Source organism: Girardinichthys multiradiatus, chromosome 2 (genome assembly GCF_021462225.1).
Source record: "Girardinichthys multiradiatus isolate DD_20200921_A chromosome 2, DD_fGirMul_XY1, whole genome shotgun sequence".
Taxonomy (NCBI): Eukaryota; Metazoa; Chordata; class Actinopteri; order Cyprinodontiformes; family Goodeidae; genus Girardinichthys; species Girardinichthys multiradiatus.
In genome coordinates, this window is record NC_061795.1 from 13,100,896 (window position 1) to 13,117,874 (window position 16,979).

Sequence of the window (16,979 nt, forward strand, 5' to 3'; positions counted from 1 at the left end):
AAACATCTCTCCCATTCCTGTCCCGTCACCCTTGGGATTAACACCTGTGTGTCTCATCCACGTGTCCACTGCAGCACTAATGTGCTCTTTAGGATGCTGATTAGGGTCCCAATCGAATTGAGGGAATGCAACAGGGGCGGTGGGCGGATACTGATTTCTTATGGCCTTCCCTAGGGCTGTCATTACACGTCAGGGGTGGGACATCAGGGTCCTTACTGCAATTAGCATTCTGTTCTATTTCTCTAGCAACCGAGGGACGCACAGATCGTCCCAAAATTGCTCTAAAGTCACCTAAGGCCAGTGTCATGCCTTTAGTCAATGTATCTAATTCCTGTAACCAGACACATCCACATCCTGCAATAGGTAGCAACTTATCCACTAATGCCTGTACATCTCCCAATGAAAAAGGCACATATTTTGTCATTCCAGCTGATGAGGTCAACAACGGACATTGAAATCTGGATGGACTGCTCTGGCTACGAGTAGTCATGTGTTCTCCCAGAATATTTAAACTGCTTTTCTGTCATCTGTTGAGAAGCTTTCTCATATAAATCATGCACTTTTGATTCCAATTGTGTAACCCCTCTTAAAAGTCTAAGTGTTTCCTGTGCTTCTGTCTCAGGCCCTACTTCAGCTCTTTCACTCAACCAATCACTGACAGAAGCTAAACTACTGTGCTCAACACTTTCTTCCTCCTGTTTTACTTCTGGCTCAGGCATCCAATTGTCTTTTAGGGATACCGTTCCAGGAGTCCCCGCTGTCTGCCGGTCACCAGACCGGAAGCCATCAGGCTCGGAGCTGGGTGCCATTGGCCGCGTTTTCTGTCTAGATTGTGAGTCAGAGCCGCACGCTCCGTCTTCACCGGACACTTTCAAAACACTTAATTTCTCTTTAAAATTCCCCAGGAGAATCTGCCTCACTCCTGTAGGCGGAGGATACATGCGTGGGGGAGTGCTGTGTAGGGGCATCTGCATCTCTCTCTGTATGCGGTCAGAGAAAGGTTCATAACAGGCAGGTCCACCCACTTGTGGTGTGTATGCTTTTGATGGTTCAGGGACAAATGGGTTGTAATGTGCACATAATTGGCCTGATTCTGTGTCTCCTCTAATATACATTTCTCGACTTTGCACATCTACCACTGGATATATACAGGTCCTTCTCAAAATATTAGCATATTGTGATAAAGTTCATTATTTTCCATAATGTAATGATGAAAATTTAACATTCATATATTTTAGATTCATTGCACACTAACTGAAATATTTCAGGTCTTTTATTGTCTTAATACGGATGATTTTGGCATACAGCTCATAAAAACCCAAAATTCCTATCTCACAAAATTAGCATATTTCATCCGACCAAAAAAAGAAAAGTGTTTTTAATACAAAAAACGTCAACCTTCAAATAATCATGTACAGTTATGCACTCAATACTTGGTCGGGAATCCTTTGGCAGAAATGACTGCTTCAATGCGGCGTGGCATGGAGGCAATCAGCCTGTGGCACTGCTGAGGTCTTATGGAGGCCCAGGATGCTTCGATAGCGGCCTTTAGCTCATCCAGAGTGTTGGGTCTTGAGTCTCTCAACGTTCTCTTCACAATATCCCACAGATTCTCTATGGGGTTCAGGTCAGGAGAGTTGGCAGGCCAATTGAGCACAGTGATACCATGGTCAGTAAACCATTTACCAGTGGTTTTGGCACTGTGAGCTGGTGCCAGGTCGTGCTGAAAAATGAAATCTTCATCTCCATAAAGCTTTTCAGCAGATGGAAGCATGAACTGCTCCAAAATCTCCTGATAGCTAGCTGCATTGACCCTGCCCTTGATAAAACACAGTGGACCAACACCAGCAGCTGACACGGCACCCCAGACCATCACTGACTGTGGGTACTTGACACTGGACTTCTGGCATTTTGGCATTTCCTTCTCCCCAGTCTTCCTCCAGACTCTGGCACCTTGATTTCCGAATGACATGCAGAATTTGCTTTCATCCGAAAAAAGTACTTTGAACCACTGAGCAACAGTCCAGTGCTGCTTCGCTGTAGCCCAGGTCAGGCGCTTCTGCCGCTGTTTCTGGTTCAAAAGTGGCTTGACCTGGGGAATGCGGCACCTGTAGCCCATTTCCTGCACACGCCTGTGCACGGTGGCTCTGGATGTTTCTACTCCAGACTCAGTCCACTGCTTCCGCAGGTCCCCCGAGGTCTGGAATCGGCCCTTCTCCACAATCTTCCTCAGGGTCCGGTCACCTCTTCTCGTTGTGCAGCGTTTTCTGCCACACTTTTTCCTTCCCACAGACTTCCCACTGAGGTGCCTTGATACAGCACTCTGGGAACAGCCTATTCGTTCAGAAATTTCTTTCTGTGTCTTACCCTCTTGCTTGAGGGTGTCAATAGTGGCCTTCTGGACAGCAGTCAGGTCGGCAGTCTTACCCATGATTGGGGTTTTGAGTGATGAACCAGGCTGGGAGTTTTAAAGGCCTCAGGAATCTTTTGCAGGTGTTTAGAGTTAACTCGTTGATTCAGATGATTAGGTTCATTGCTCGTTTAGAGACCCTTTTAATGATATGCTAATTTTGTGAGATAGGAATTTTGGGTTTTCATGAGCTGTATGCCAAAATCATCTGTATTAAGACAATAAAAGACCTGAAATATTTCAGTTAGTGTGCAATGAATCTAAAATATATGAATGTTAAATTTTTATCATCACATTATGGAAAATAATTAACTTTATCACAATATGCTAATATTTTGAGAAGGACCTGTAACATGTGTGAGACTATAGGGAGGAGGGACACTCGGCGGGGGTACTGCTGCTTTTTCTGACTGCTTCTTTTGTGTTCTTTCCTTACTGCAGTGGATCAATCCTGCCACCAAACCAACAAACGACCCCATTCTGTCTCTCTTTTCCTTGCGTCTTTTGCTTCACCTTTACACCTTCTTCCACCGAGTCCTCCTTTCTCATCAGTTGTAATCAACCAACTTTCTTTATACTTCAGATGCCTCTTATATTCTCGGTTCAACCATCTACATAATGGTTCCTTGTCATCCATTCCTCCTTGATTTTTTCTATAGCTTTCTGAATTTCCTTCTTTGACTTTTCTCATGTTTTTCCATAAATTCTACCAGCACAGCTACCTGTTCTCACAGCGGAACCCAGGGACCTCTTCCCCATCCATCATCACTTTTCCTCATCAATTTCTCCTTCCATGTAGCTCAACTGTTATCTTATTACAGTTACGTTTGTTTTCCCTTTTTTATTATTTGTCTTTTTTTTCATGGCAGTACAGTTTATACTCTTATGCATTATGCTCGTGCGCATCAGTTCACAGATAATTTCAATTCCTTTCACATCAATCACACTCAAGCGCAGCAATTCACAGCCACTCCATTTTATTCTCTTCTCACTCATATGCACAGTAAATCTAGTTAGACAAATACAACACTTAAGATAGATAGCTTGCGCGCGCGGAGGGCCTCAAACCCTTCCGCTCAGCGGGACTCTCTTTTTCAAGAGAATCCCGCTGTGGTGGGCTGTGGTGCCAAACCCCATTTGACAACTAGGAATCAACCCTCCATTGACTCCCTGGAACTCATTTTACTTAAATTCACTCTTACAGCCTCACCATTTAAGTATCTCGGCTGTCTTGCCTCACTTGCATATTAAGGGTTTCGGGGTCCTATGCCTTGCCAATTAAGAGGGGTCCCCAGTCCCTCGGGGAGCCTCTTACTAACCCCAGCCTAAATACCCCAGTTCTCGTTGTTGGGACCCAGCCATGAAAACATTAAAACTCCGGTACACACTTTTCTGGAACTTTCAAAATAAATTGCATTTAACTGACTTCCAGCAACTGAGGAAAGGGGGGTAGCAGCAGACTTCCCATGATGCCACTGTCTGAGCACCCCTTTCCAACAAGCCGACCTCTTCCACCGGTGATAATCGGGATAGGAGGGGAACAACGCGCTAATGTCTCTTTGCTGGCAAACAGACATAAACTCTTCAACTGGGTCCAAGGATGTCATACAATCATCGATCATATCCAAAGTTATGTACGAATGAAATACTGTCTGTGTATCCGGTATTTTCATTCATGAACAGGGAAATTAAAGTGTAAGAATTGCTTACTTTCTCTCTGAAGCCTGCAGAAGCAAACTGTCCCAGAGAAGTTCCCTACAGAGAAGCGGTCTCTACGAAGCCAAGCGGAGCGGTCTCCCAGTCTGGGAGGAAGACAGCAGAGACCACATCACCGTGGTTACGGTAACGTGCAGTGTGGTTGGCGGACAGAATGGGCCGTCTTTCATCCACACCCATGGGGGTTAGCTAGAAGGTAACCGTTTGTTCACAGACCGGCCGACAGAACAGCCGCCACTCCCCACTCAACCTTAGCCTGGTCCAAAAGAGGGTTCCAGTGCTATGGAAGACTGATGGGTGGAAAACTCATCCATCAGTCTTCAATGACTATAGACCTGTTGCCCTGACATCTCACATCACAAAGGTCCTAGAGAGACTCCTGTTGGCCCACCTGAGTAAGCAAACAATTAACTATCAGGACCCCCTTCAGTTTGCTTATCGCTGTGGAGTTGGAGTTGAAGATGCCGTCATACACCTGCTTCAACAAACCCACTGTCATCTGGACAAAGCCAGTAGCACTGTGAGGATCATGTTCTTTGATTTCTCCAGAACATTCAACACAATCCAACCTGAATTGATTTGTCAAAAACTCCAGAAGACTCAGGTGGAGGCCTCAACAATCTCCTGGATCAAAGACTACCTGACAAACAGACCACAGTTTGTGGTACTGAAGGGTTGTGTGTCTAACCATGTAATCAGCAGCGCAGGAGCACCACAGGGGACTGTTCTCTCACCATTCCTTTTCCCTCTGTGCACCTCAGACTTCCAGTACAAAACTCCTGTCATCTGCAGAAATACTCGGATGACTCCGCAGTCGTGGGGTGGATCAGAGATGGACAAGAAGATGAGTACAGGGAGCTGGTGGACCACTTTGTGGCATCATGTGGAAACAATCATCTCATCTTGAACGTGAATAAAACAAAAAAGATGATTGCAGATTTTAAGAGAAACAGGAATAGGTCAAACACAATTTCTATCATGGGAGAAGACGTGGAGGTGGTGGAGTATAAATACCTCGGTGTTCACCTGGACAACAGACTGGAGTGGAGATACAACTGTGAAGCCGTCTACAAGAAGGGACAGAGCAGACTGTTCTTCTTGAGAAGGCTTAGGTCCTTTGGTGTTTTCAGCAAGATAATGCAGATCTTGGAGAGTTTGATCTCTTCTGCTTTATCTACTGGGGAAGCAGCATCAGAGCCAGGGACTTAAAGCTCAACAAGCTGATGAAGGCTGGCTCTGTTCTGGGGACTCCTCTGGAGAAGGATTCTTCATAAAATGAAAAAACTTCATGCTATCCATAAATTTCGGGTGAAATTTATGGACAGCCATGGATATGATGGTATAAAGTCAGATTGGACGTTCTTATATACATTGCACTGTACACAGTTCACTTAGAAAATGAGATATCAGTTTTTTGTTTTGTTTATATGAAACAAGTTAATCTAGTTAGGTTGAGGAATATTATGCAAGACCTGATTTTATAAAAAACACATGTTATTTTCAAGTGTTAAAATTAATCTGACTTAAAAATTCCTTTTTGAGTTTTGGCCAAAATTGAAAACCAAGGCTACATTAGTAGGCTCAAAGTGGTTTTGTGTTGAAGAGTTATGATGGGAACAGTCTAGGGAAGATCTGATACTTCTACAATATCCTGAATGAATCAGAAATTTGTCACCATGTTTGATTATACACAGGTATAAATGCTGGATATTGAGACGTGTAACCACCCAATAGGCTTTTGGAATAATAGACAACTTTTTTGTTTTATTAGATATTATGGAACATTAAGGTAACAAGAAATATATAAAGGTACATTTACTAGTAGTTCAAAGAAAAGCAAAAATATTTAAGATGCGATGTAAAACTGCACAATTCAAACAAATATTCAGAATGAAAAAAAAAAAACATCAAGTCTTTCAACTGATGAATCGGGTTTATCCTACAAGAGCTATCTATACAACATATGCACAAAATAAGAAAATAGGACCTTATTTTAAGGGTTGATAACTGTAAAAACAAAAACCCGTTGTGACTTTCCTTTTTTACGCAGGTGTGAACAGAGCCTTCTTACACCTACAGTTAAGCCCACAATTATTCATACCACTGGCAGATTTATATTTAAAATTATTTTCAATCAACCAACAAATTTGTTTCTGATTATACAAGGGATATAATTTTTGAAAGAAAAAAAAATCTAATTTTATTTTTCTTATAACAGAAACAATTACTCGACAAGAATTATTAATATCAAAAATCAATGGAAAAAGCATTGCCGCAATCTCTAAGGAGTACAACTCCTGAGACGAAATGTACTTGTTTACATCTCTATTTTGAGCATTCATCTTGAAGTCTTTGAGGTTGGAAGGCCTCTTTGCATTCCCATAATACTAACTGTAGCTCCCTGCATAGATTATTGACTTCAAGACAGGACTCTGGCTGGGCTGCTTGAAAACTTTGATCTTACTTCCAGTCACAAGAAACAGGTGGGCAAACTAAAAGATTGTTTTAAATCTAAATTTGAATAACTGTACGCATAATTTGGGGCCTAACTGTTATTGTAATCCAGCAATGCTACAACAAGCTAAAAGTTTATTAAGATTATACTAAGCAGTATGCCAGTTGTCAGGAGGCAGCTGAAAGACACTTGTAATGTTTATCTTATAATAGCAACGTCTCAATTTCTCTTGGTAAAGCCCCAAAAATGACGGACCTTTCCACCTCTCAGTGCTCCTGTGGATATTAACAGAAGGCAAGAAGGCCACAAACAATGCCAATGTGTACTTATATAAATAATGCAAGCCTTACAAAAAAAAAGAGACAGCAGCACTTGTGGTTATAACAAAGCATAGTTTGGGCAAGTACTTTCAAACTTGGGTCAGTGGCAAACTTCTGGCAAATATTATTTGAAGATATCTGTGCTGTTAAGCTAGTGAAGGACTGCTGCAAAGTCAATGACTTTATGCAATGTACTGGGTTTTCTTAAAGAGAGAATTAATTATTTTTATATTCTGGAAATGATTAAGGGTCAATTGTCTTGTAAAGTACAGTGAAATGACATTTCATGTGAATTGGTGATATATAAATGAGGAGAAGTGAATGAACACCAAGGTGTACACATCACATCTGGATCCCAACTTGAAACAGATCTAAGTTAGTGCAGTAACAAGGTGGAATACTATTTATTTGACATTTTCAAGCTACTGGTTTAGTGGAAATATTCCATTATATATATTTATTATTATTTAATTGTATAAGTATTTTGTTAGCCTCCTAATTGCCTAAGTCATATGAATGTTTTCGCCAAACAAGAAAAAACTATTATTTCATCAAAAACATACTATGTTTTACTGATATTGTAACAGTAACCGAAAACATGAAGCTAACGATTTGTTTCTTGAATTGCCCACACTGTCTTGAATGTGATTAGGGATTGTATCTCTATAAGAATAATACTTATTAATGCAAATAGTTACATTTTACCAGAACTGAATTCAAAATAATGAATGACAATGAATGCTTCTGTATTTAATCATCTGTGACTGTAGATGCAGGCAACACTTCTTCCTTTATGCTACCAAAACCATAGAAAAAGAGAACATTTATAAAACAAAAACTTGCGAGCAAACAGCTAGATTTTAGACCCACAGTTTTGGCCCTAAAGGGCAACCAACTAAATTCTAATTACATGTGGCAACAAAAAAGAAAATAAAAAAGTAATCTGCAAAATACTTAAAAGGAAGAGTTGAAGAAGATGTGAATAAGACAAAAACATTTTGCTTTCAGTCACTCTCGCTGCCACTCTCCATGTTCACGTAACAGTTTTCCTCTCCTGTATTCTCCACAAACCACAGACCTAAAAAAAAGCACAAAGAGTATCTGCAGGAGCTAGAGTATTTAAAATGTTAAAATTTTTGAAAAATGCTTTGGGCGCGTTTGTCTTACAACTTGATTTGTCTTCCTCTTCATCAACATGTTCCATGTCATAACTCACAAAAATATTCTGTGAAATGAAACCACATTTTAAGGACATCCTTTTATTTTTTTTCAACACCAGTTTCAGTTCCACATTGAGCAGAGAAAACATAATTTCAGTACCTTACTTCTGATGAGTCTCTGCCAGTATCCTAGCTGCTGTTTTACCAGTTTAAGAACAGGCTGATTGGACTTCATTTCCCAGTGGCAAGAGTCAGCTGCTATGTTCTGGTGAAGCTCCAGGTCAGCCTTGTAAGATCGACCGTTCACTCTGCCACTGAACACATTAGAAATCTCTTTAATGAAAGTTAGAACATTGATCATTTTGTTTCAGCCAAAACCTATGCAGAGCTTTCAGGGTCAAATTCAGAAGCCTTAAAGGATCCAGTGTTTGAAATACCACACTATGGCAACAACTGGCAAAGGGGAATTCTTCAAGGGAGAACACAATCGGAGCTGCCAGAATGTGCCATTGAAGTTTTAATTTGGTTCATCTGCATAAGCCTAGATACAGTTGAGCAAAAATTTATTCATACCCCATTCAGATTTTGAAATATTTTTATTGAACCGAAGAAGTTTGTTTCTGACAGGAATTAAGACCGGCGTGACTCATAAATAAATCCAAATATGCAAAAGAGTAATAATTTTAAAATAATTTTTTTATTTACATGTCAGGAAATGTTACCAATCCGCTCAATAATCTGTGTAAAAATCTTTATTTGCATGCAAAGGTTACTGTAAAACTAAATCTTACAGGGATATAAATAATTATGGACTTAACTGTATTATTACCCGCCGTTGTTGCTGTCTAAGTAAAGTTACAAATCTGTGCTCCTCAGGTCTAATATCAAGTCTTGAAATATCTTTTCTAAAACAAATTTTTTACAGTTGTTAGTGTGGATGAAGGAATTTTAATTGTTCTTGATATTTTCCTTCCAAGCAGGCAGACTTTCCTAGTATCATTTCAAGTAGTCTTTTTCTGTAAAATGTGATGAAAAAGAACAATGTAAGAATGATGGAAGACTGCCAGAAATGTGGAGTAATACTGGTGCTTGGAAGAAGACTAAAATTAAACTCAAAAGATTTTAAATCCCAAAAGAGAAAACCAAACTTGGATGATATTTAGTGACAAGAGGCTCTGATCTGGTAAAAGTTCATTAGACATGTGAAAAACAGCAAGTCCTTTTCAGCTGCTCCCTTACTCAGAGGTTGCCACAGTCTTTACAACTTGCATTCAGACTTGGCAGAGTTTTCATGCCAGATGCCATTACATAACACATAATTCCACATAATTCTGTATGTGTTAATTCACAGTTTTGATGCCTTCAGTGAGAATCTACGTACAATGGAAATAGTCATAAACATAAAGAAAATCATCAAATGAGAATGTGTCTAAAACGTTTGACAGGTAGTCTATATAACAGGCAAAACTAATTAGATGAAGAGAAACAGACAGATGAAGATGGAAAGATGTTGACAGAAAGATAGGCATAATACATAGATAAAGATACCTAAAGAATCTTTATCTAAAGAATAAAGAAGCTAAAAAACAGCCAAGCAGCAGCAGTTTGGAGGAGCCTTAACAAGAACACTAACTACAGGAGTCTTTCCCCTGACACTGCGATGATCCCCTGACTGGCTGACAATATCAATGGTTTCTTCTGGAGGTTTAAAAATTCACAGATGATGCAGTCAACTTTGGACTATACTTCATCCTGCACCACCTCGCCTACCCAGTGACACACACCAGAATCCTGTTCGCGGACCTCAGCTTGGCCTTCAACATCACAAACTCAGACATCCTCCACCAGAAGCTTGCCCAGCTCACAGTACTGGGGTTCACCTGTGAGTGGATCACCAGCTTCCTATGTTACCACCACAGCAGGTATGGCTGGAGGCCATCTTCTCCCATACAACCATCAGCACTGGTGTCCCCAGCAGTGTGTTCTCTCTCCACATCTTTTCTCTTTATACACAAATGACTGCATCTCAGTGGACCTGTCTCTGAAACTCCTGAAGTTTGCGGATGATGAACTCATCCAGGGCAATGTCGAGTCTGCATAGAAACAGGAGGTGGATCAGCTGGTCCACTGCTGTGGTCAGAAGCCCCCTGAGCTAAACCTAGTGAAGACAGTGGAGATGATGATGAGAATGGACCTCTGGAGAACAGCTCCCACATTGCCTTACCTTACCATCCTCAACAACACTGTCTACTGTGGATCACTTCTGGTTCCAAGGAACGACTTTCTGTTAGGGCCTGAGAGGGTTTTAACATGTAAACACTGTTCAAATAAAGGCCCAGCAGAGACTGTACTTCCTGCAGCACAACCTTTCACAGGAGGTGCTGGTCATCTTCTACACTGCCATTAGTCTTCACTATGGGGTTTGGTCATCCACAAAACAGGACAGGTTCAGACTGCAACAAACAACCAGATCTGCAGAGAAGAAAATCAGGGCTGACCTTCCCTTCCTCCAGGAGTTGTACAGGTCTACGGTCAGGAAAATGGCAGATAACATATCAGCAGACCACACACATCCTGGACACAAACTGCTCAGACATTTATCTTAAGGTTGGTTCTACAGTGCGCCATTTACAAAAACCAGCCGCTACAGTGAGTGTCCTCCGCCAGGCTGTCTATCTGATTAACATAATAAACAATTTACAGCCTGACTAGTGAGCTACTTTGATGTGATGTAAAATATGAATATTTGCACTACCACAATCTGCCTTTTTTCTTTTCTAAATACAATAATAAAAAATTACTGAACATACATATACATACTGTTGCCTTTATCCTTTTATCCTCTGAAGTTTATGTATTTATACTTATGTCAGCAATTATAAGTGCTTAAAATTGTAGTAAAATTGTTTGTGCACACAATCCTGGCCAATAAAGTTGATTCTGATTCTGTAACTGTGAAAACCAAATCAATTTATAAGTAAAAAAAAGGCAAACAAACCAATAAACGGTCAGCTACCTCCTGTTGGGATTCCGGCCATGGATGAACATGAAGTGAACATGGATTACAACATTAAGGCCACTGAGGACTTTTCTGGAACATTCAAAATAAATTGCATTAACCTACTTCCAGCTCAACCCAGGAAGAGGATGAGTCAGAGTTGGAATCTTTGACACCTTTCCCCCTCTGCTCGGCCTCATTCCTGCTACTGACAGCAGCTAATGGAGGGACCAGAGGATGTGTCAGCTGGAAGTCTTAAGACTTTTTTTTTTTCACATTCAAGATGGCGCAGACGATGGCAGCCTCGGAGCTTCGCTCTCTCTTTGTTTTTGTATTTTGTGTGTTTTTATGTTTTTCGAGCCACAGTTCTGTGGTGTCGGGCCACAATCCTGTGGTCTCATTCAGTAGAGAGGAACTTCTCAACATTAGAGAGTCCTCTCTTGGGTTTGTTTCACCATCTTTCATTGATCCAAGGTTCACTGAGCTCCTGGCGAGTGGAGATGGGATTCTGCGCCGAAAACGGCGGAGGGGAAAGCGTGCTGGCGCGCTGGTAAAGCTCCGCAAAAAAGGACTTCGCACACCACTGCCTTCAATCCACCTGGCAAATGTCCGCTCTTTCAACAACAAGATGGACGAGCTGCTTCTTCTCACCGGTAAAAACACGGACCTCCGCGGATCAGTGGTTCTCTGCTTCACCGAAACATGGCTGAGTGAAAACATCCAGGACCGCGCACTGCTGATGCCGGACTTCCAGCTGATCAGAGCGGATCGCAGCGCGGAGCTATCGGGGAAGAAGCGAGGAGGCGGAATCTGCTTTTATATAAATGAAAGTTGGTGCAGAGACATAAATGTGCTGGGAAAAACATGTAGCCCGGATCTGGAGTCATTTTCCATAATCTGTAAACTGTTTTACTCACCGAGAGAGTTTTCCTCGTTTATAATAATCGGCTCATATTTGCCACCGCATGGCTGCACTTCTGCCGCTGAAAAACATCTTGCTGAGCTGATTACAGACGTGGAGAAAAAATACACTGACTTTTTCATCATAATACTGGGAGATTTTAACAGTTCCAACCTCTCCAATGAACTCCCCAAATACAGACAGCATATTAAGTGTCCCACCAGAGACAAAAACACACTGGGCCATTGTTACACAGCTTTAAAGGACTCATATCATGCTGTTACCAGGGCTGCTCTGGGTTTTTCGGATCATTCTCTAATCCACCTCATCCCAACCTACAGACAGAGACTAAGAGCTTCCAAACCCACGGTTCACACTGTTAAGAAGTGGACTGAGGAATCAAAGCAGACGCTACAGGCCTGCTTTGAATGCACAGACTGGACTGTTTTTGAAACCTCAGCCACTGACTTAAACCAACTAACTGATGTGGTGACATCATACATCAGTTTCTGTGAGGACATGTGTGAGCAGACCAAGACCTTCTGCACCTTTGGGAACAATAAGCCATGGTTTACTCCACACCTCAGGAATCTGCGCAGGGAAAAGGAAGAAGCTTACAGCAGTGGAGATTGGGCGCGGTACAGGCAAGCCAGGAACAAACACAGGAGATCAAAGCAGCTAAGAGAAGCTACAGTGAGAAGCTTAAGAACAGCCTTTCTACTGGTGACACTTCAGCTGCTTCCACCAGGGAATGTGTGACAGCAGGATTGAGGAGATCCTCGAAGTACTCCGTCCAACGCCCTATAATGTCCCCAGTTGAGGTCAGCAGCCTCCCACCCACACTGTAAACAGTGTTGGCAAAGGACTGCTTCCCCCTCCTGAGGGGCTGGACAGTTTGCCAGAATCGCTTCAAGGCCTACCGGTAGTCCTTCTGCATGGCCTCACCGAACTCCTCCCAGGCCCGAGTTTTTGCCTCTGCCTCAATGTACCCATCAGCCGCCTCAGGAGTCCCACAAGCCAACCACAGCCGATAGGACACCTCCTTCAACTTGACAGCATCCCTTACTGCCGGTGTCCACCACCGGGTTCGGGGAGTGAAGGTGAGCCCGACTATTTCTAGTCGATATCTTTCGACCTCCTGCACAAGCTCAGGCTCCTTTCCCCCCAGCGAGTTGATAACCCACGTCCCTAGAGCCAGCCCCAGCATCCGGAGATCGGGCCGCCGAGGTCTCCACCTACATCCGCTGCCCAATACTCTTTGTACAGGTCCCTCATTGTCCCCCCTGCAAGTGGTGGGCCCACTGGGGGATGGTCTCGCATCTCTCATTTGGGCTTGGCCCGGCCGGGTCCCGCGAGGAGCAAACCAGCCACCAGGGGCTCTCCAGCGAGTCCTGACCCCAGTATCAAAATAACAGCATAGTTTAGAATGAAATATTCTAAATAATGTAAGTTTAATAACATTTGGTTTTGTATGTTTTGAGAAAACTCAGCTAAGTGCTAGCAGACTAGCTGCTCAGCTAATGTATTTTGTGTTGTGTTTTTAAAATTAAAACAAACTTTATTTCAATGGTGGTTTTGAAACAGATTGGCCATAATGCGCCTTCAAGGCTTATGCATTTTGATCATTTTATTGATGGTATTTTAAAGGTAAATGTTTGATTTTAAAGGGATGATAGCAAGCTATAAGCTTATTTTCTTAGCTTCAACAGCTAACAGCTTATGACGTCACGTGTTACCCTAGCCTCAGAAAGGTTGTTAGTTTCCAATCTAGAAAAATAATATTTCCCTAAATATTATTTTACTAAATGTGATAGCTAATTAAACACCATTAAGACTCATTTATGTAGGAAGGTTTGGTTCCTATTCAAAATAATATGACCATAAATATTATTTTATTAAACAAAGGCAGCAAATTAATCACCATGGATAACTGGTTATTCAGAAGGTTGGTTTTATTCAAGAAATTATTCTTTAAAATATTTTCCAAAACGTTTGATCTGATATTGCATTGTAAATGGTTATTTGAAGGTCAACCAATTATTGTCTAAGTAAGTTCCAAGACTAACTTAACTTAATTTCCAGATTCCTCAAGATAATCCTCGGTTCTCAAACATGAATAACAGAGAAAGGTAATGTTGCGTCACTTTTTTGGTCTTGGTTTTCAACCATTTTTGCTTGGTAGTTAGTTTAGTTGGATTGTTCTAGTATAGTAATGTGTTTGTTGAGTGAATTATGTTTGACTTTGAATTGACCTATTTTTGTTAAGAAATTCTTGCATTTTAAGAAATTGTGTGAATTTAGTCCATTGTGTGTGTGTAGAGTTTTGCTGTTCATTAATGTCAGAGCCTGGCCCACTGCTTTCACTACTGTCCTGATACCACTGCCTTATTGGGCTGGTATTCACCAGACAACAACTAACAGACCAAATTATTATTTAAATAAATATTAATATTAAATAATATATTAATAATGATAATCACAATACTCCTTTTGAATGCTATTAGTATCACTCATAGGTTTACAAAATAGGCAAATGCATGAAAAGGGATACATAACTGCAATGTCAGAGAAAAGCCGCAAGAGCAAAGGAAACAAACAAAATCCACCTGATGATATACAATCTAACGAAAAAGGGCCAAAAAAACTGAGGTTCTTCAAACTGAGGTTATTAAAAATGTATTCAACACTTTAAATAAATACAAGCTGGATAAACAGAGTCAGAGTTTATGTCTGTTCAAATTTCATACAGGAAGGCTGTGCTTAACATGTACCCAATACCACCAGTATAAAGTACTATGTTTAAAAGGTTCCACTGAATATTGGGCAGAATGACAAGTAAATGAGACCTTGGTAGTGTGATTCCAGCTGACCTGTAAACAACTCTGTCAGTGTAGAAATCACAGCGTTGACTCTCTGGGTTCATCAACTTCACTGTTACAATTAAAGAGTCACAGGTCTGGTACCAAATGATGTGAGGGTATAAACTGAAATAGATAGAAAAAAATACACAGAAAGTTTCTAAATACAAACTCACTTTAAAAATTCACGGTCTAGTTTTCACCAGGTACCACTTGTTTTCAAATCAATAATCTTACTTGTCACTTTTCCTTTGTAAAAAAAACCAAAAAAAAAACTGCAACATGTATTAATAGAACAGCACTGGTTTGTCTATTTTGGTCAACAGTTGAAATGTTGCTGTGTAAGAATTCTGCATAAAAAGAAATGGCTGATAATAATCTAATTAAGACATATGTATAAGTCCACTATTCTATTATTTAAATTAGGTTGTATTATTTCCAATACAATGGATAATGTGCTAATTATCTAAAGAAAATCCCAATTACTTTGTACCTCTTAGAAAGATTTTTGCTGACTTTTCCATCACTGGATACAACCTGCTCATCTCCATCAGGCATGCCTGAAAACACAGAAGAGCTGGTTACTCCATGGAAACTAACCTTCAGGTTGAGCAAAAAAATTTATTCATGGTTTTGTTATTTAAAATATATATGCTATTTTTCAGGTTAAAGAACGAAAATCTGATCATAAAATGCAAACATATACACTGGGGCATTAACATTTTAATTTTCTTAAAAGCTTTGAACAAAGTATTAAACTTCATAGATAGAAGGTTAACGCATAGTTGGAATTCAACTTTACCATTTTCATGAAGGCTCAAAGAGGCAGCAGGATTACTTTTGTAAATTTCTCTTCCGTTTTCGATGCTGTAGATATAAATCAGAGTTTCTGTTTAAAACACCAGTTGCATCAACAATTTTCAGACAGTCCCTACTTTTAAAAAACATTTTAAACTTTTGGGACTAAAAAGGGTAACTGCAGGAAATTTCAGAACATCAACCATATCTTGGTTAAAATTTACATAGCAGACTAAAACAAACCATTCTCTAGATATTTTTCCAGGTAGATGTAGCTTTAAAGGCTTTATCTTGCCAAAATGCACCTTTACAATATGGTGTGCATTTTTTACTCAAGAATAATATTCTAACACTAGTAAATCATTAAATGAATTGCTTCTGAACAAAAAAAAGACACTGAAATATAAATAGCTGAACACACCCAGGGATTCACCGACACATGTATGAACCACAACAGAACTATTGAGCTGACTTATCAGCTGACCACCTGGGTGACCTGTATTGGTATGTTGTGCAGATTGTTGTAAATTTGATTATGCGGGATGAGCGTATTGTAGGTATTTAGCTGAGAAAGTTATCGTATGTATGGATGTATGTATGGATGTATGTTTTGAGACTTCAAATTATTAAAATGATCATTGGATCAATAGATGCTAATGTAAAAAAACAACATAGGGGATCCCAGAGAAGCATTTAGAGCATACTCCTAAACTGTCCTTTATGACTACAATTCTATTAGGAATGAGCTGATGATTATTGTACACTGTTGTTTATCAAAATGGCATATTATTATTATATGCTTGTAAAAAAAAAAAGGTTTACCAAATAACAGTCATTAGTTAGGGGAGTTAAGAGCACAACCTGGCTTTTTTTGCCAATATGGCTTTGTGTCGACTAACTCCTCCTTTCCTTCCGACATATTATTTTGTCTAAGGATAAGAATCAGTTGAAAAGGAAGCAGCTTGGATGCAGAGCAGGAACAAAGAGAAGAGAGAGAAGGAGGAAGTTCAAACCATCTCTTCCATCGATTATGATGAGTAATGTGAGATCACAGTGAAACAGGTTGGATGAATTCCAAGCCCTTTTCAAGTACCCAGCCAGAGTATGCAGTATTATGTGTTTCACTGAGACATGGCTACAGGACAATATTCCTGACTCCAGCATCTCCCTGCCAGGCTTTCAGACCATACAAGCAGCCAGAGATTTAAAGAAGAGCAGCAAATGCAAGGAAGTGGATTAGCAGTGCTTGTAAACAACAGATGGTGTAATCCAGGACATGTTACTGTGAAGTGTCGTCTCTGCAGCCCAGATATTGAACTGTTAGCAGTAAGTTTACGTCCATATTATTTACCTTGCGCGTAAC

The 16,979-nt window shown here is 40.5% G+C and overlaps 1 protein-coding gene across 4 annotated transcripts in view; it reads right to left on the bottom strand.

The window, feature by feature from the left end:
• Positions 1 to 5,870: 5,870 nt before the first annotated feature.
• Positions 5,871 to 16,979, bottom strand: part of tdrd12 (tudor domain containing 12) — a 140,802-nt gene continuing 129,693 nt past the window's right edge. For 3 of the 4 annotated variants that reach the window (XM_047383589.1, XM_047383579.1, XM_047383569.1), the window contains exons 31-36: positions 15,621 to 15,685; positions 15,312 to 15,378; positions 14,831 to 14,944; positions 8,222 to 8,375; positions 8,069 to 8,126; positions 5,871 to 7,979 (exon numbers count right to left, since the gene is read on the bottom strand). In XM_047383589.1, coding sequence (XP_047239545.1) covers positions 7,906 to 7,979; positions 8,069 to 8,126; positions 8,222 to 8,375; positions 14,831 to 14,944; positions 15,312 to 15,378; positions 15,621 to 15,685 — 532 coding nt within the window. In that variant the 3' untranslated portion in view covers positions 5,871 to 7,905. Of the gene's footprint in view, positions 7,980 to 8,068; positions 8,127 to 8,221; positions 8,376 to 10,438; positions 10,534 to 14,830; positions 14,945 to 15,311; positions 15,379 to 15,620; positions 15,686 to 16,979 lie in introns of those variants that run through there. The other variant, XM_047383601.1, reaches the window with a different exon arrangement.